Source organism: Microtus oregoni, unplaced genomic scaffold (genome assembly GCF_018167655.1).
Source record: "Microtus oregoni isolate MIOR12 unplaced genomic scaffold, Mior012 000005F_ref0000423, whole genome shotgun sequence".
Taxonomy (NCBI): Eukaryota; Metazoa; Chordata; class Mammalia; order Rodentia; family Cricetidae; genus Microtus; species Microtus oregoni.
The window spans coordinates 34,386,428-34,406,161 of NW_024543064.1; the positions used below are offsets into that span (position 1 = coordinate 34,386,428).

The 19,734-nt window shown below is 40.6% G+C and overlaps 1 protein-coding gene across 1 annotated transcript in view; it reads right to left on the reverse strand.

Annotated features, from left to right (window-relative positions):
• Window positions 1-17,904, reverse strand: part of Zswim5 (zinc finger SWIM-type containing 5) — a 103,881-nt gene extending 85,977 nt beyond the window's left edge. The window contains exon 1 of the mRNA XM_041652771.1: window positions 17,307-17,904. Within this exon, the coding sequence (XP_041508705.1) occupies window positions 17,307-17,904 (598 nt within the window). The remainder of the gene's footprint in view (window positions 1-17,306) is intronic.
• Window positions 17,905-19,734: the final 1,830 nt, after the last annotated feature.

Below are 19,734 nucleotides of genomic sequence, written 5' to 3' on the forward strand. Positions count from 1 at the left end.
TATGACCATTTGTAACAGGGAATACTTGTACAAATTAATATTGACAATGGTCCAGCATGTGCCTCTAGCAAAATGAAACATTTTGCATATTACAACATAAAGCACATTATAGGTATACCACACAATCCTACAGAACAAGCAGTTATAGAAAGAGCGAATCACATTTTAAAAGACATTCTTAATAAACAGAAAGGCGGTAATAAAGACCACCAGAGATGGATTACACAATGCTTTATTAACTCTAATTTCAAGGCTAATGAGAAAGGACCAACAGCTGCAGAGAGACACTGGATAGTAGAAAAAAAAAAACGAACTAAATCAGCCTGTACACTTTAAGAATGTGTTAACCTCAGAATGGAAACCAGGATATGTGTTACACTGGGAAAGAGGTTTTGCTTTTTTTTCCACGAGAAGAAAAGCTATGGATATCATCGAAGTTGATAAAAGATTATATACGAACAGGAGAGATCTCTTTATTATGAGATGTGATGGTTCATCAAACAGTGTGTCCATTCAACCTGTCAAACAGGGAAACAGTTTTATTTTTCTCTTTCCAGAAAAGCAAAAGCACCCACCTAAGGAATCTTAAGATCACTGGACAAAATGAAACATCTGAAGAAGGACAAATAATCCAGAAAAAAAAGTCCCCCCCCCAAAAGTGGTATATAGTACACTTCCAACTGGACAAAATCTGATAAATCTTCCTAATTGTTTCATCTCTACTGTTCTCTACAGACATATAAAGCCAATGGTCTTTTGGTAGTCCCAATTCTAAAAATTAAAGCTGGCTTTGGAGTTGTAGCACGGCTCTCTCCTCTCTAAACCCAAGTATTCTTGTTAAAGGAAAACCCAGAATCTCTGTCTTGTGTCAGAAGGGTCACCTGGTATTCAAAAGAAGAAAAACCAAATTAGGGATTATTCTAGTATCACTAATCTCATAATCCTTTGATTTAATTTTGATTATTTAATCTTTCTTAAGGTATAAATAATATCTCAAAATTTATAAGATTAATATATATATATATATATTTAAGCCTTCTGTCATGATATTAATGGTCATACAAAGTACAAATTGATTCTATAAATAGGCTTCTTCTAGCTTCCTGTATGTGATTTCAGGCTTGAGTCTGAAGCATGTAAGCAGGAAATAAGTTTGTGTACCCCAGATGTATTTAACAAACTGTGGTCCTTTAACCCCTCTGAGATCTGTTGCATATAACATTTAAAATGTTAAGTAAAATATGATTCCTAACAGCAACCTTTGAAGTCTCCATAGGGCATTGGAGCCCCACCATGATGAATCCACCTGGATTGTAATATTGCCACTAAACTGATAAACACTACCCAAAGATCAGCTTCAGACTACAGACAGCTCAGAACAACTTCAAAGCAGTTAGTTGAGATGGTCCAGCCTCGTAGACCACTCCACTTAGAACTTCAGATAAGCCTTGCGCTTTCCCATCACACCAAGGCTGGACAACAGCTAGCTCTACCAGATATTGATCTTTATCTCAATTTTTTTCAGTATCCCCTAAAGATGTCATATCCCCCAGACAACAGGAAGTAATTTTAAGAAAACGATGCCTATACTCCAAGTAGGTGGGGTAGGTGATTTTTGGTTGTTCAATGAATGCTTGTCATCATTTAGGAGGGTTGGTCACAAGTTATTGGTCATAGTCAGGAAGGAAACTAAGCAAGAAAATTAGATTCAGGGATATCCTTCTGAAAGGAAAAAGAAATTATAGGATAAAAGAATCTATTTTCAAACTAAAAAAGCCACTACTAATCTCTAATTTTATATTGGTATGGATTTTTGTATATTGATACAAACTTAAGGTTATTTTTGTTATATACCATATATGTGTTCCTACTTTTGTTTGAGGTATTGTACCTATGCAGCTCATTTTAAAATGTTATGTAGGGCTGGAGAGATGGCTCAGAGGTTAAGAGCACTGGCTGCACTTCCAGAGGTCCTGAGTTCAATTCCCAGCAACCACATGGTGGCTCACAACCATCTGTAATGAGATCTGGCGCCCTCCTCTGGTGTGCGGGCATACATCGAGGCAGAATGTTGTATACATAATAAATAAATAAAATCTTTAAAAAAAAACGTTATGTAAACTTCTAGTCTTTGAAAGCTATGTAGGATAATAAAGAAATACAGATTAGTAGTCATCTATAACAATCAAACTTATGGTCATGTTATGTATGTTTTCAAGGTCAATCAGAGACATATTTAAATAGATAGGTAGTCCTCAAACACTTCAGAGACCTATGGAATATGGCATTTTAACATTTTAGTAACATAAAGCTTTTCATGACAGTGAGATATGTCTGTTCTTGGCAACGCCAATTTACTCCAAAAAAAGGTGGGGGGGATGATGTTCATCAAAGAACCTCCAACCTCCATATGGAGTTTGCTTTCATTTGTGGCAAAGTTAGCCCCTGGGCAAAGAAACTGCCCTTGCCTCAACTTGTCGACAGTATACTACCCAAACTGGACAAGCAGGACACAAAAAGCAACTGCCAAACTTTGCCAAGACAAGGTAAAAGAGTCCTTCAAAATTCTTGCTTCACAGAAAAGTCTGTCAGATATTTTAGGCATGTAGGCTGAATATGGATGCCCTAGTGTTGCAGAGAAACCTGGGGTGACTATCCAGGCAACCAGATGTCTATGTAGTTTCTTAGTTTTGGAACTTGCTTGCTCTGCACTTCTTGATTATCAAGCAATATTATATCCTTCTCAGGTCTCTAAAAGTGTTGAAGATTAGTTATAGTTACAGTTGTTCTTAGTTGTAATAGAAAGTAAATTGGTTCAAAACTGGACTCACCAAGATAAGACATATAATAGAGTATTTTCTCTGATTTTGCAAAATACGAATGAACTAAACATTGTGAATGTATTTCTTACTTGATAATTGTTCTTATTATATATAGTTTCACTGTGTTAGTGCTAAAAACTTTTTATTTAGACAAAAAGTGGAAATGTTGTGGGAGGATTGTTCATACGACCATTCTACTGTGCCAATAAAGTCACCTTAAATCAAAAGACAGAGTTGGCAACTGGATAACTAGGATTAGCCATAGAGTTCTTGGAGGACTGGCAAGGTCTACTAGAGAGGACAGGAAGAGAGAAGATAGTATTTCCAGGGCTGGTGGTTGGGGGAAAATGTAGAGAAAGGGTCAGACGACTAACTCACCACTGTCCTTGGTTTGTCAGGTCTTTGTCTCAATTTCTGACTTCTAAGTTTTTATTATACTGGAACAATTTAGATATTCATTATAGGCCCACCTACCCTATAGTGGGCTAGGCCCTCCCACATCAATCACTAATCAAGAAAATGCCCCACTTTTTTCCACAAAAAGTTAGTCTGATCGAGATAATTTCTCAAATGAAATTCTTTCTTCCCAGATGATTCTATCTTATAGCAAGATGTCAAAATAGTCAGCATAGTGATCATAAATAATGCTGTTCTAAACATGGCTATATCAATACCTGTTCAAGTTCCTGATTTCAGTTATTCTGGGTTATAGATCCAGAACTAGAACTACTGGGTTGTATAGTAATTCTATTTTATTTTTGGTGCGAACATCATACCAATATACCATGTAGTTCCAGAGCAACTATACCACTTTAAACTTCCAAAGGGTTAGGATTACTCAACATTCTTGCTTGTATTTGGGAGTACAGTTTAATAATAAATAAAACCCCGGAGCCAGAGAAACAGCTTAGTGGTAGAGACCTTGCCTAGTATGTACAATGCACTGCATTTGATCTCCAGCACCACCAACCCCCAAAAAGAAGGAAAAGACTGACAGTCAAATACACACACTGAAAGAGATAGAACTGATAAATTAATAACAATTATATTCATTCTAATAAGTGTCTCATCGTGAACTTAACTGTCATTTCCTTACTGATTAGTGATGTAAAATTTCTCATATTTATTAGTTATTTTTATATTTTTATTGGAGAAATGTTTTTCAACCTTTTTCTCATATATGAGTTGAGTTCTGATATTCTTTATATTCTGGCTATTAATCCTTTATTACAGGTATTGGTTTTAAATACTGTTGCACAGGGCTGGAGAGATGGCTCAGGGGTTAAGAGCACTGGCTGCTCTTCCAGAAGTCCTGAGTTCAATTCCCGGCAACCACATAGTGGCTCACAACCATCTGGGATGAGGTCTGGTACCCTCTTCTGGCATGCGGGCATACATGGAGGCAGAATATTATATGTATAATAAATAAATACTGTTGCATGATAAAACTTTTCCTGGGGAAGCACCTACCCATGCCAAGATAATGAGCCCAGGATAGACCAAACTACAGATACCACCAAAGTCTAACTTGGTGAACTATGCGTTTTACTTGGGTTACTTACAGGAAAATATGTGAGGGCTTACAGGAGCAGAAATAACTCAAAAGACAGCTGCATCCCCAAAGCCCAGCCCAGGATAAAAGTTGGGAACCAGAAGCACAGTACACAGCCTACAGGTGGTTCAGCAGGTTCGAGAGCATCCTTTCCAAGTGCCTCAAAAGGTTCTTCCAGGCAGTTGATCTGGTCTCAAGAGTTTTCTTTGCAGCTTGGCTTGACTGATTCTTCTTTGTAATTCAGCTTCTCCACAGTCTGAGAAGGACTCTCAGCTGTTTTTTTTTCTTTCCTTAATCTGGCAAGGTGGAGCCTAGTAAATCTGGTCAGTTTCAGAGACTTCCTGAAGTTATTTTCAGTTGTTTACCTTCCTTCTTAAAGAGCTTCCTTACAGGATGGAATGTTTCAATCTCTGAGGAACTATTACACAACAAATACCTATTGAGCAAATATTTCAAAAGGAAGGAGTAACAGACTATAGAAAATTCTGTAGAAGTCATAAAGAACCAAGGGCTGGGAAAGGATGCTGTGTTTGGCCATCATGAGGTCACTAGTAACCTTAAGAGACCAATTTTAATTTAGAGAATGAGAGTACCTGTCACACTATAAAAGCTTCAGAGATGGGGTGAAGGGAAAGGAACAAATAAAGACTATGCAACAATGTATGTAAGGGTTATTACAGTAATAATGAGTACTCCACAGTTTCTATGCTGGGCCTCATTCTAACAGCTTACTATTAATGAATTTAATTATCAAAACAATCTGTGATGTAGCATCAGTTTTAAAACATTTTACTCTGTGTGCATGTGAACATGTTAATGAATGCTTCACATATGCAGGTACCCATGGAGGCTTAAAGAGGGTATCTGATTCATTGGCTCTGGATTTACAGGTTGTTTTGAGCTGCCTCGTATAGGTGCTGGGAACTGAACTCCAGTACTCTGCAAGAGCACCAAGTGTTTTTAACTACTGAACCAACTCTCCAACCTCAGATAGCATTATTTTATTCATTTACAGTTGAGGAACAAACATAATAATGACCCAGAATTGCATACACACACATCAGAGTATCTTACAAAGGCATGGGATAGGAAAGCGTACAATAACATGATTTTGAGCAGAAGATTTGGAGGACTGGGGAGATGACTCAGTCATAAATTGTTTTCCATGCCATCTTCACCCCTTAGTTCAAACCCCAGAACCCACATAAAAAAGCCAAGAACGTGGCCTAAACACCTGAAAACAGTGCTAAGGAGACAAGACAGAGCCCTGGGGCTGGCTGGCCAGCCAGTTTTGCTCAATAGGCTCCATATTAAACAGAAAATTAGTTCTTCGTTTTAGGGAGCCATAATATCGAAAAGGTTTTTTATACTAATAATATTGATGAGGTTTGATGTTTGACAGATTGGCTTATCAGGTGTTATTAGATTTAAGCAAAATAAAAACAGGCAGGCTATTAATAAATTGATTAATACTACAGGTTTTCTTCACTAAAACAATAAATAAAGGAAAATGTATTTTCAAAGTTTTCAAAATAAAACAGTGCATTGCTTGCAGAGTATAATATAGTGAATGGATGTACAAAAGGCTGTTGTACTTAAAAGCTGTAATGATCTTTAAAAGAAAAATAAAAATTATATAATAATAATAAAACTATTATAAAAATAGAAATCTGTAATGCTTATTTTTAGAAAAATTATTCCTATCTGATAATGTTTCTGACATCTTTCTTGTCAATATTGTCCCTTTGGATCAACTAGCTACATAGTAGGGAACTAGCAGGCCTTATGTCATTCAAAAGGAATTCCATAAAAGGTTAATCAAACTTATGACAACAAACAATTTTCCTAATCTTTATTGCAATATTAGCTGTAATGTTAAAATTTCCTTTTATAATTTTTATTTTGTGTCACTGGTGTTTTGTCTGCATGTATGTCTGAGTGAGGGTGTCAGAAGCTCTGGGGCTGCAGTTACATACAGCTGTGAGCTGCCATGTGGGTACTAGGAATCGAACCCAGGTCCTCTGGAGGAGCAGCTTAACTGGTGAGCCATCTCTCCAGCCCCTTAAAATTTCTTATAGTTAGAATTATGTTAAAATAGTTGAATTACATTAAAACAGTTGAAATATATTCAACTTTTTCCATTTTGCAGGGTCACACTCTCTACTTTGTCTCTATAATCACACCTACTTTTATAAAACATTGCATTAAAGACTATCGTACATATGCATCCTGAATTAAGTTCCAAATTCCTTATGATATAGAAATTAACTTCTATTTTTTGAAGAACATTAAAAATATTGAGTTTTATAAATGAATGAATGAACAAGCATGAGAAACTCGTAGCGTGGTATCACACTAATACTAGGGTCTTTTGATAATGACTACAATGGCAAAAATGGATGTACTTTGCAGATTTAAAAGACAGAAACATGGGGCTGGAGAGATGACTCAGCAGTTAAGAGCACTGGCTGCTCTTCCAGAGGACCTGGGTTCGATTTCCAGCACCCACATGGTGACTCACAACTGTCTATAACTCCAGTTCTAGGGAATCCAACACCCTCACACAGACACACATGCAGGCAACATTTAAGTTGGCAAAACTGCCAGCTGCTTTGACTGTCGACAGCACACAGGACAACACTAATAATGAAGTTCTGTGTTCAAGAGCGGTGTTTCTCATACACAGCTGCTCACAGAAGATCTGGCAGGGCAGAGATGGAGCTCAGTCAGCCTCCATATGCGAGGTCCACAAACTAATTTTCTTTCTCTGGACAGGTTTTGTTTTGATTTGATTCTAAAATTTTGTTCTCAATCGATTCTAACTTAATTAACTTGAACATGATCCTGAACATGATCATTAAAAAAAAAAAGTCATGTGATTTTATTGTGAAACCAAGATTAGACCCATAATTTTTTCCTTTCCCTAATCCAGTAAAGATCTTTTACTACATCTCTAACCTATCACAAATTAGTTTTTTAATCCATAATCTTGTTTCTGTAGCTAGACAACGCTTAGAACTTACTCCTCATCCGCAGATCTGCCCCTTTTTCGTGGAAACAGATACCCTCTGAATTTTTCTGACACTGTCCACTGTTATTGTTGATTAATCTGGTGCCTCACATGTGCAGGGCAAGCCCTCCACCACTGACCTACACCCGAACTCTGACACCCTTCACTTTTAACTATGTGGCTTGCAGAATAAAAGCAGCTGCATGAGAAACAAGTTCAATGCTGTTTCCTTCAAGGATTAACTAGTCCTTCTGGGTCTGAGCAACCAACACCTGGCTCCATCCAAATGTTATGGATATATATTTTCCACCCAACAAATTCTGGATTTCAACAAGAAACCCACTCTCTGAATACTGACCTAGATGAAGAGGTAAGTATGATCAGATTTTCTCTTCCAACAGGAGCCCAATATATCGTTTTTAATTGTTCTCTACATAACTGCACAAATAGCGTCCAGTCCTTGCTGTTTCTCAACTATTTGTCAACCAGAGCTTCCTCTTTTTTGAGACAAGGTCTCAATGGGAAGTGCTGGCACACATCTTTAATCCTAGCACTCAGGAGGTGGAGACAGGCAGATTTCTGAGTTTGAGGCCAGCCTGGTCTACAGAGAGAGTTTCAGGAAAGGGAGAGTTACACAGGGAAACCTCATCTTGAAAAACCAAAACCAAAATGAGAGAGAAAGAGAGAGGCACAAGGTCTTACTATGTTGCCCTAGCTGGCCTGGAACTCACTATTTTCACCAGACTGGCCTTGAATTCACATAGATCCACCTGCCTCTGCTTCCAGAGTGCTAGGATTAAAGGTGTATGTTACCACGCCCAGTGGTCCCCTTTCCTTTCCAAGAAGATTTGCTTTTACCCAGTGTGACTAACTAACGTCGTTTATGTGTAGAGTAGGTATTTCCTTGGATTTTAATTCCCACTTCTCTAAGAACTAATGTAAGTATCCAGATAACTGTCTTTGAAACAAGAAAACACCATGGGTCAGGTACTTCATCTTCTGCTTAAACAGCCCCAGGACCACATTTACCCAATCCTTATAAGGAAGGAAAAAGAAGCAAAAAAGCAAGCAAACAAAAAAGAACAATAATTTAAAAAAAAATCAAGTTTCAGAGACTTAGAGTCAAGTACCCATTGAATTTATAACTTGCCTAATTTAAAATGGTAACAATGTAATCCTTAGAACCTTAGGACTTAGCATTTTCAACCTTAGTTTGGACTCTAAAGGAAGAATACAAAGTTTGTTAGAAACAATTCTATCAAAAGCTGGTAAAAAATTATTTACTGATCCTTACATGAAGTAAGTTAACTATGTGTTAATTCAATAAATAACAATGAACTAGTTAAAAACAAACCACCTCTTTCAAAATACACGTTTTAAAAATTAGAAATATCCGCCGGGCGGTGGTGGCGCACGCCTTTAATCCCAGCACTCGGGAGGCAGAGGTAGGCGGATCTCTGTGAGTTCGAGGCCAGCCTGGTCTACAGAGCTAATTCCAGGACAGGCTCCAAAGCCACAGAGAAACCCTGTCTCGAAAAACCAAAAAAAAAAAAAAAAAATTAGAAATATCCAAAGTTTAAGCCATAAAATGTCGGCATATCTTTCAGACTCTAGTCACATATAAATTAATTAAGAGGTATACCTATACTATAAAATATAAAAATGGCACATGACTGTTCTTTCACTCAATAAACATTTGTTAGACAGGTACAGTGGCTCACACCTATACTCTTAAGACCTCAAGAGGCTGAAGCAGGAGGATTGCAATGAAGTCCAAGCCAACTTGGGCTACAAAATGAGAAGTTACCTTAAAATAAATACATAGATTTAAAAAATTCTGTTTTAGAATATTTGTTTAACTGTGTATAAAGATGTGTTACATTTGTTTAATTATGAAAAGATGTGTTGCTGTTTTACCTTGCCTATCTAAAGCAACTGATTCATCTAATAAAAAGCTGACTGGCCAATATTGAGGAAGGAGGTATAGGCAAAACTTCTGGCAGGAAGAATATGTAGGAGGAGGAATTCAGGCTCAAGAAAGAAAGAAAAAGAGACAATAGGGAGACACCAGGGGCCAGATAGACAGACACAGAGGAAGCAGAAAAGTAGGACATACAGAATGAAAGTTAAAAAACCCTAAGGCAAAATGTAGATGATAAACCAGGTTAAATTAAGTTAAAAGAGCTAGTGGGACAAGCCTAGGCTGAGGCTGAGCATTCATGATTTTAAAAAAGCCTCCATGTCTTTATTTGGAGAGCTGGTTGGGAGCCTCAAAAAAAGAAAATTATGACTACATGTTTCCTGAACACCATTTAGGACAAATTACATTAATCTCTCTAAGGGAGAGAAAGTTATACTGAAAATCAAAATCAGAGGATACATATTATTATTAAAAGTATCACAGAATAATTTTGCATATGATCACAAATGCTGTGTTAGTTTGGTTTTCTCTGCTGTGATAAAGACCATGACCAAAAGCAACTCAAGGAAGATGTGATTGTTACAGTTGTAGGCCATCATGAAAGAAAGTCAGAACAGGAACTCAAGGCAGGAACTGAAGCAGGGACCAAGGAATGCTGCTTTCTGGCTTGTTCCCTGTAGCTTGCTCAGGCTGCTTTCTTAGACAACTCAGTAACACCTGTCCAGGGGTGGCAATGCCCACAGTGGGCTGGGCCCTCTCAAATCAATTATTAATCAAAATGTCCCACAGACCCGCCTACAGGCCAATCCGTTGGAGGCATATTCTCAATTAAGGTTTCCTTTCCCCAGATGATGCTGACTGTGTCAAGCTGACAAAAAAATAAAATAAAATAAATCTAACCAGGACAAATGCTAAATGTTAATACCAAAATGACTATGGTTTCTTACCATACACTCAAGGGCAGGTTAAAAATGACCAAGAAGTACACTGCCTTTACAGGAAAGAAATTAGCTTATAAACAAACTACATGACAGAAAATTCACATAAAAGTGACCCAGTGCCAGGTACCATGGTGTGCACCTAGCCTTGGGAAAAAAAAAAGATGAATTATTGTCTCCTAAAAAATGTGTGGGTTTGAGGATGGGCTGTGGTGGCAGGTGCCTTTAATCCTAGCACTCAGAAGGCAGAGGTAGGTGGATCTCTATGAGTTCAAGGTCAGCCTGGGTACAGAGTGAGTTCCAGGACAGCCAAAGCTACACAGAGAAACCTTGCCTCAAAAAAAAAAAAGAAAAGAAAAGAAAAGAAAAAGAAAAGAAAAAGAAATGGGTTTGAACCATAGTCCTTTACACATTTCTGCCAAGCCTTCCCTCCCTGCCACTGAGATAAACCCATAACCATGAAATTCACTTTTTGTTGTATGAACCACTGACCTTTCAGTATATAGTCCCATATTTAAAACCCTAACCCAAAATGAATACCACCAGTTAATGCCTTGAGTTTTCATAGGCATGTGGGTTTTTGTGTTTTTGTGGGGTTTTGTTGTTGTTGTTGTTTGTGGAGATGGGGAGTAGGGGTGGGAGGTGCTGTTTTGAGATAGTTTCTCATGTAGCTCAGGCTAGCCTCAAACTCAACATATGGCTCAGGATGAGTCTGAACTCCTGACCCTCCTGCCTCAGACTCTACAACAGTAGTTCTCAACCTTCCTAATGCTTCAACCCTTTAATACAGTTCCTCATGTTGTGGTGACCCTAGCCATAAAATTATTTTTGTTGCTACTTCATAACTGCAATTTTGCTAGTGTTATGAATCGCAATATAGATATGTATTTTCCAGTGGTCTTAGGCCATGAAAGGGTCAACTGACAACCCCAAAGGAGTTGCGACCCATAGATGGAGAACCGCTGTTCTAGAGTACTCAGTTAAAGGTATGTGCCACCATGTCCAGCTTCATAACCATTGCTGAAGTAGGAAAAATTACTTGGTTCACATAGGCATAAATCAATTTCCAGCATTCTTCAGTGATGACTTTAAACTAGGCTTTAAACTCACATTTCAGTAGTACTTATGTTTAAAATTGTGGATGTACTTTGATTAAAGAAACTGCCTGTTTCAAGTTTTCCTGTAAAATGCAAAGAAAAGTTCTTCTAGTGTTCTGTGTAAAACTGTATTGTGAAATAAATAAGGATGACCAAAACACAAAACATTTCAAACTTGTGGCACTGGGAGCTGAATCCAGAACCTGCACACGAGGCGAGTACTCGAGCGCTCAGCCCAGCACCTGCCCTAACGGTAACCTCTGAAAGGAAGTCTACTCTCTTTAGTTTGTCCATTATCTTTAAGATCTAAAACTCTATTCCTGAGATGGCCATCTTTATAAGAAATAATTTCTTATATTTAGAAAAAATAATTCACTTCACATATGATGCTGTAATACTCATCCATTTCTTACGTGGGCAAGTTTGGAGTTTTCCTCACCACTCCCTATGACAATACTCACACTAAAAATTCAGGCTTCTCTCTCTTCTCCTTTCAGATTTTTTGCTGCTGATTTTTGTTTTTCTGAATGTGGGTATATTATTTTTTTGTTTGCTTGATTGATTGACTGTTTGCTCGGTGGGCTGATTGGTTGGTCAGCTGGTTGGTCGGCTGGTTGGTCGGCTGGTTGGTCGGCTGGTTGGTTGGCTGGTTGGTTGGCTGGTTGGTTGGCTGGTTGGTTGGTTGGCTGGTTGGTTGGCTGGTTCTTTTGAGAAAGAAGTCTTGCTATTTTACATTGTGCTGTCAGGAACTCCTGGACTCAAGCTATTCTAGCTCAGCCTATTGAGTAGCTGGGCCTACAGGTGCACCGGCAACAGTCCATCAGTTTCACAACACTGAAAAGTCCACTCAACATTCATTTCCTTACTGAATGTTCACTTACTGAACACTAACATGCACGTACAGAGCCAGGAAGATGGCTTGGGCAATAAAGTGCTTGCCTTGCAAGTACAGGTTTCTGCACCCACGGAGAAAGCCAAGCATGGTGTGGACTTGCAATCAGCAATAAACAGAGACCAGGGTCTTGCTGGCTGGTCAGGTCAACCTAGCCTAAGCCATGAGCCCCAGCTTTTAGTAAAAGAGCTTGTCTCAAAAAACAAGGTGGGGACTAGAGAGAAGTTAAGAGTACATAGTGCTCTTGCAGAAGTCCTAGCACCTATGACAGGTAGCTCACAACCATCTGTAACTCACAGAATCCAAGGACACCAACACCCACATGTACATACTGACATGTGCAAAGACACACATACAGCACTCGGGAGGCAGAGGCAGGCGGATCTCTGTGAGTTCGAGGCCAGCCTGGTCTACAAAGGGAGTTCCAGGACAGGCTCCAAAGCTACAGAGAAACTCTGTCTCGAAAAACCAATAATAATAATAATAATAATAATAATAATAATTTTTTTAAAGAGAGGAGAGGTGAAAGGCTCTCCTAAGTATTGGAATGATACCTGATCCTGACCTCTGGCTTCTACATATACATGCACACATGGCATATGCACACAAATAAAAAAAAAATTTAAAACTCCATGTATACAATAAGGGAAGAAGGAGAGAACTCACTCTGAAAAATAAATAAATAAGAAGAAATAACCAAAAGATTTAAAACTTGATAAACTTTTTCACTAAAAAAATGTTACCAGACCATGAGATGACTCAACAGATAAAGGCTTTAGCACTACGGCCAATAACTTGACTTTGATACCCGGGATCAAAGTGGCGTCAAAGAACCTGTGCCCGTAAATTATCCTCTGATTTCTGCACACATCATTTCATAAAGTACACACACACACAAATAAATAAGTGTAACAATTTATTTATTTTTTTAATGAGTTGGATGTAGTGGGGGACATCTTTGATCCCAGTACTTGGTGGGACAGAGAAAGGCAGATCTGTCTGAGTACAGAGCCAGCCTGGTCTACAAAAACAGCAAATTCCAGGCCAGCCAGGCATACATAGTAAGATTCTATCTCAAAAAACAAGAAAATTTAATGTCACCAAATATTCCTTAAAGGTATACGGCTGCCTTTTGTGATATTCTACATATAAATTAAGCCATTTCCATTACAAAATTTTATTGTAATTTTACCTATTCTATTCGAGTTTACAGAGGATACTATAAAGCTTTCTAGTAGGTTTAAATATCTTTTGTGTTCCCCAATATTATATATAGAAATTAATTTCATATAAAATTCATTAACTGGAGCTACAGGTGTAAGTCAGTAGCAGACTGCTTGCCTAGCCTGGACTCCATTATAGAAATCACAAAACAAATAACAACAACAAAAAGAACAGTTATTATACTTGCAAAGATTCACAAGAAAACTTCATAGATATTTTTATTGATGATACACAAGAATACATAATTATAGACTTCAATTGTGGATAATTTCCTGAAATTGTCTGCTTCTACTACAACCGTTAGCTTTGTAGTTATAACTATCCCTCACAAGGTAGTACTGGCATCCATAGAAAACACAAATAAAACATTTTTAAAATCAGAACACTGAGGGATCAGATTGCAAATTTATTAACACAGTTTCAAAGTTAGATAAATACATGAAAAGACTAATTTTTCCCTTTTAAAAGGAACAATTCTTCTGAATCGGTATTATTTTTGAGTCAGTATTATTATGTAAAGAAATATATCTTTAAACATAATAAACCTACATTTCTCCTTTCTGTTGACATCAAGGTAGGAAGTTTTAGTCCTCATTCAAAATGTGATATTTCCACAGAGCGCCCATGCACACTGACTTCTAATGATTCTAAGTGGAAAGTACTCACAAGCTACAGAATTTAGTCAACCTGGGGAAAGTAATTTGAAGTAACAGGATTTAACCTATATAGTCTTCGTAAAAGTTTTGTTTGCTCTTATTTTCTCTAAAAACTTTTGTGTTGTGATTTTTTTGTTTGTTTAAGAGTCTTACTATGTACTCAAGCTAGCCTCAAACTCAAGATTTTCCTGCCTCCACTTGAGTGCTGGTTTTACAAGAGTATACTCTGTTATACAAAAACAAACAAACAAATAAACAAAAACACATTATAAGGGGCTGAAGAGATGGCTCATTGGTTAAGAATGCTTGATGCCTGCTCCTATAGAGGTCCTTAGCTCAGTTCCCAGCACCCACATGGGGTGACTCAAACCACTATAACTCTAGCTCCTGAGGATCTGACGTGCCCTCTCCCTACACTGATGGCACATGTACGCACATGCACCCATACACACAGACTCAATTAATGAAAAAATAAAAATATCTTTCAAATTTTTCCATTGTGAATCTTTTAAAGGATTTTAAAATTCGGTGGCTCATGTCTGTGATCCTAGAACTTAGGATACTGAGGCAGGAGGATTGACGAGTTTGAGGCCACCCTGAGCTACACATTAAAACCTTTTCTCAACCAAAAATTTAAGACTGGAGAGATGGCTCAGCAGTTAAGAGCACATGCTGCTCTAGCAAAGGACCAGGGTTTAGTTCCCAGCACCCACATGGTGGCTCACAATTGCCTATAATTCCAGTTCCAGGGGTTCCAACACCCTCTTCTGGCCTCCATGGGCATCATGCATACATCCAGGCACTCACATGTATACATAAAATAAATCTTTAAAACAAAATTAAAAGAATAAAATGCAGTTATTATAGAACTATCCGGAAGTTTCTTCCTTTCTACCTTTAACAACCCCTCATTCCAGGATCATACTATAACTTGGAAACACTAAGGAAGTACAGAGAATTCTTAGTGGGATGTAAGAATCAAACTGAGTTCAAAGTGACGTTATAAGCTAGAGAACAATATTTACTATCAGACTATATGCAAATGACTCACTTTGCAATGCTTTTAGAAAACTGATCATCTGGATTAAGTCACACAAAACATTAAGAGGGATGGGCTTCTAGTTTTTCATATTACAAGGTGATTAACGTCAAAATGCTTCAAATAATGAAATGAGATATCTTCTTCTATACTTACTACGACAAATTAAGGTCAGAGAAATAAAAAACTCAAAGCACCTGGTTCTCAAATGCAGTGTAATTCATTCTTTATCTAGGAAATCCAAATAAATGAGACAATGTTTGTTTGTGTCCTTCTCGGGGTCCCTGAAATGATCATGGACACGTCCATCACCCCATACACTAACTCTGATACAAAAAGAGGAATATGTGATTTGAATATGATCTGGATCATCCTCTAAATCTGATTTCACTTGGAACTTGACATTTTAATCACTCTAAAAATAGGCACCTCTTGGGGCTGGAGTTACAGCTCAGTAGTAGTGTGTTTGCCTAGCATGCCAGAGGCCCTAGGTTCAATCCCCAGCACTGGGAGGTGGGGGAAGGGACAGAAACTCTTCTGCCCTGTTTGCTCCCTTCAAGTTTGAAATGCTTTCAAATCCATTTCTGTCCCGAAGACAACCACTTAAACCGACTCTTCAATTTAAAATGTTTTAAATAAGAATCTTTATTAGAGTTAACTGCTCTGAACTCTCAGAAAGATTAAAGCTTAGAAATTAACAAAATGAACCATATTCATTTTCATATTTTCAATATTTCAATATTAAAGTTGTATATCATAATCACCCATTTATCCAACTCATTCTTTCTAAAGTATACACAAAGCACTGATATTTTTCAAATAAGCATAACTTTTCAATTCAGTGTCCCTATATTCAGGCACATAATAAATATGCATTTTACACTTACTTAAGAATTATAGTACGCTTTTTAAAAAATAAACACAGAATTCATTCACGCTCAATAACTGGAAGGAGACTGTTCTATATAAAACACTGTGATGTACCAGTTTTCAAAGGGAAATAATCCGAATATGTTGGTTTTACCTTGGGCGAAGAGAGCCAGATGCTTGGGTTTGTATATGGATGTGTGCCTGCCCCTGTGAAACATCCTCCTTTCAACTTATTTAGAAAAATCAGTATTGCCTTTAGTAAATAAAAGCATATACTGTACAATAAAATACATAAGGATATGTGCTCCCAGAATGCTATAATGATCTAAAAAGCCCCAAAAGTGGTTTAATATTCTGCATAGCGAATCAATGTTAAACAATGTCGTTTTTTCCTTTCTCCCTGATCACTCCACAAATCAGGTACACTTTAGTTAAATACTTAAAAAGATTAGCAAACTAACTGGAAGCTCAAGACAAGAGTAGATGAAAAGAACCAGTTTCCATTTTTGTACAAACAAAAAGATAAAACAAAAGCGAATCGAAGACGTGTTAAATGAAAAGCATTTGAAACATCCAACGTGACTGGCTTTTGATTTACCCCGTCTGACAAGGAAGGCAGACCCCGCCCCCACTCCAGATTGTGTGGCTTTTTTCCCCCTTTCCCATGGATGGGGGTGTAGAGAAGAGAAGCTGTCACATTTCCATCTTCGGTTATTGTTAATCTGCAGCCTAGATTCCCAGGCATTACTGGCCCAGGGGAAAAAATATTAAAACGGAAAATTAAAATTGTCTAAAATGCACAGTATTCTGTTGTTTTTTCCTATGTGAAAGTTAATTACACCCGGATTCAATCTGCTGTAACTACAGATTGGCTGTGACAGCCTGTCCCTCAAATTCTCCCTCTAAGACCTATTTCTCCAGATTCACTAACGATCCCTTCTCCTCTAAACTTAAATCAGTAAAACGCGTTTCGAAAATTGTTGCATCCAAAAGGGCACCCATCTCCCCATCCTTATGCCTTTAGTGTGGGGAAGAGAGAGAGAGAGAGAGAGAGAGAGAGAGAGAGAACCCCCTATTCGCTCTTCAAACAAAAAGAAATGGGGCAGCCGGTGAGGGGAAAGAACAGAAGTGGACCTGAAGGAAACGTTAGGAAAAGTTTTTTATGTGACTTTTTTATCCTTCGGCGGGGACACAGGAGTTGGGCAGAAAGCCGGGGTTGCGATCCCTGGCTTGGGAGGCACCTGCAGAAGAGGCAGGGGACGGAGAGGGGCCGGGCAGCACCTACCGACTTGCAGCACGTTCTCCACGGAGCCGCTGTCCAGCAGACGGATGCCCCGGCGGAACGGCAGCCCCTCGCCGCCAACGCCGCTCGCCACGCCAGTCCCAGTGCCCAGCCCGGGGGACGCGCCTGCCCCGGCGGCCCCGGGGGCGGAGCCGGCCGGAGTGGCGGTCCCCGGGGGTGGCGGCGGCCCCTCCTCGACCGGCGAAGACCCCGTGGCGCCGGCAGCCGCTCCGGCGCCCGGGCCGCCCCGGTACTGGAAGCTGGAGTACATGCAGATCTCCCGCTCATTCCGCGGGAAGGACCAGTAGACGATGCGGCGCTGCACCGGCTCGGGGATCCGCTCGAAGCGCTCCTCCACACGCTCGTACGCCCACTTTTCTGCCACCGTCTTGGCGGCGCAGTCCAGCAAGGACTCGGGCTGCAGGTGGGGGCGGGCCCCGGGGGCCAGGCAGCCGCCGCCACCGACCCCCACCCCTCCGCCCGCCGCCCCGGGAGTCCCGCGGGGGTGGTGAGCTTGCGGGCTGGGCCACGAGCACAGCCGCTTGGCCGGAGAGATCGGCGGCGGCGAGAGCAGCTCCTCTCGCTCACCTCCTTCCGCCATTGCTGGGGACTGACTGACTGACTGAGGCGGAGGCGGCGGCTCGGGCTGCGGCGGAGACCCCGGCCACGGCCACGCGCCCCGCGCAAGCGCCCAGCGGCGGCGCTGTGGGGAGGGGGCGGGGCGAACGAACCCACGAGCTCGCCGGCCCGAGTGGGAAGCCGGGGCCGGTCCCGTGCTCGCGCCGCTTGGGCCCGCGCTGGTTGGCCTGGAGGAGCAGCGCGAGGCGACGCGCGCCGTCCGGGCCGCCGCGGGCGCGAGGAGACGCGGGAGCGAGCGCAGGCTGCCCGCGCGCTCCGGGCGCCGCCAGCCCGGAACACAAGCCGAGCGCTCGCGCGGGGCGGCCGGGGACGAGGAGCGCCCGGGACCAGGTGCCTCCGGCCCACCTGCCGCCCGGCCTGCCAGAGAGGAACGGGGGCGGGGGAGAGGGGGCCCGGTGAAAAGACCCGGCCGCCAGCCGTCGCCATGAAGAGATAGGCTTGCGGGGCATGAGGAGAGGAAAGAACTCCAGACCAGGCTCCTGCGGCAAGACGGAATTGACAGGCGACTGTCGCAGCTGACGGAGCACCAGCCGAGCAGAAAGACGCTCGGAAGGAAGACTCCGGGGTGGGAGTGGAGGGTGGAATCAGAAAGTTCGAGAGAGGAAAACTCTTCTCATGCCACAGTATAAGATAGCGTCGGCGCCCCCCGCCAGCTCAGAAACTGGCCAAGTCCACCAGCCGGTCCGAACAATGGGGCGCCAGGACCTCACCGCTGAGGCAGCAGCACCCTCCTGGGGCTTTTTGAGGGGTTTAGCACTTTGCATCCAATGGAAAGAAAGAACAGCACTTTCTGTGTAGTTTTTAATAAAATTCTCTGATCCTTGCCTCTGATTTAAACTGGTATTTTTATGTTTTTCTTGTCTGCCTTCTATTCCCCTGAATTACTTACCTAAAAATTAATGCGGTTTTGTTGTTGTTGCTGTTGTCTTGTTATTTACTGTCTAACTGCCCAACCAGGAGTAAACTCCGTGGCCGTGAAGGTCGTATCCATTTTCTTCACTGCTGTGTCTTCTCACCCAGGTGCATTAGTGGGTGCTCAAGAATGACAGCTACGACCGTAGCTTCTCCAGAAGCAACACAGAGATGTAACTGATGTCTTTTACTCAAATCGTAGAATTTGCTGACAAACTAATCACTCCATCTTTTAAAAAGTTCCAAGAACTGTGTTAGAAGACTTCCTATAGCTGAGTTCAGCTGGAGAAAGAAGAAGAAAGAAACAAAGAAGAAGAGAAGAAAGCCTGGGGCAGAAAACTGCAGGCTGTCACTTAGACATGAATCGCTCTTGCTAGTTGTGTGGTATTAATCACGACGCAATTGATTTGTAAAAGGGAGCTGGTAACAATGTCTGCATATAACTTGTAAGAATTAAAAAAAGAGGTCAATTGCTTCTTTCATAAATGGGTAGTTGCCATTATGTCTGCAAGTATACTTGGATCACTATGAAGTATCAATCACTACTTAAATGCCTCTCCTTGAATCTTGGACCACACATAACACCCGTTCTTTTCAGAGTGTGTGTGTGTTCTTTTAATGTCTGTCTTGATCCCACTATTAGATTTGTAGGGATAGAAACCATTTCAAAGTAAAGGATGATTCTCACCAGCCATAATGCTTAAAATGGAAGCTGTGGGACTGGAGAGATGTCTCAGTGGTTAATAGTATACTGACTGCTCTTCCAGAGGGCCTGGGTGCAATTCCCAGCACCCACATGGCGGCTCACACCTGTCTGTAGCTCCAAGATCTAACACTAACACAGACATACATTCAGGCAAAACACCAATGCAAATAAAGA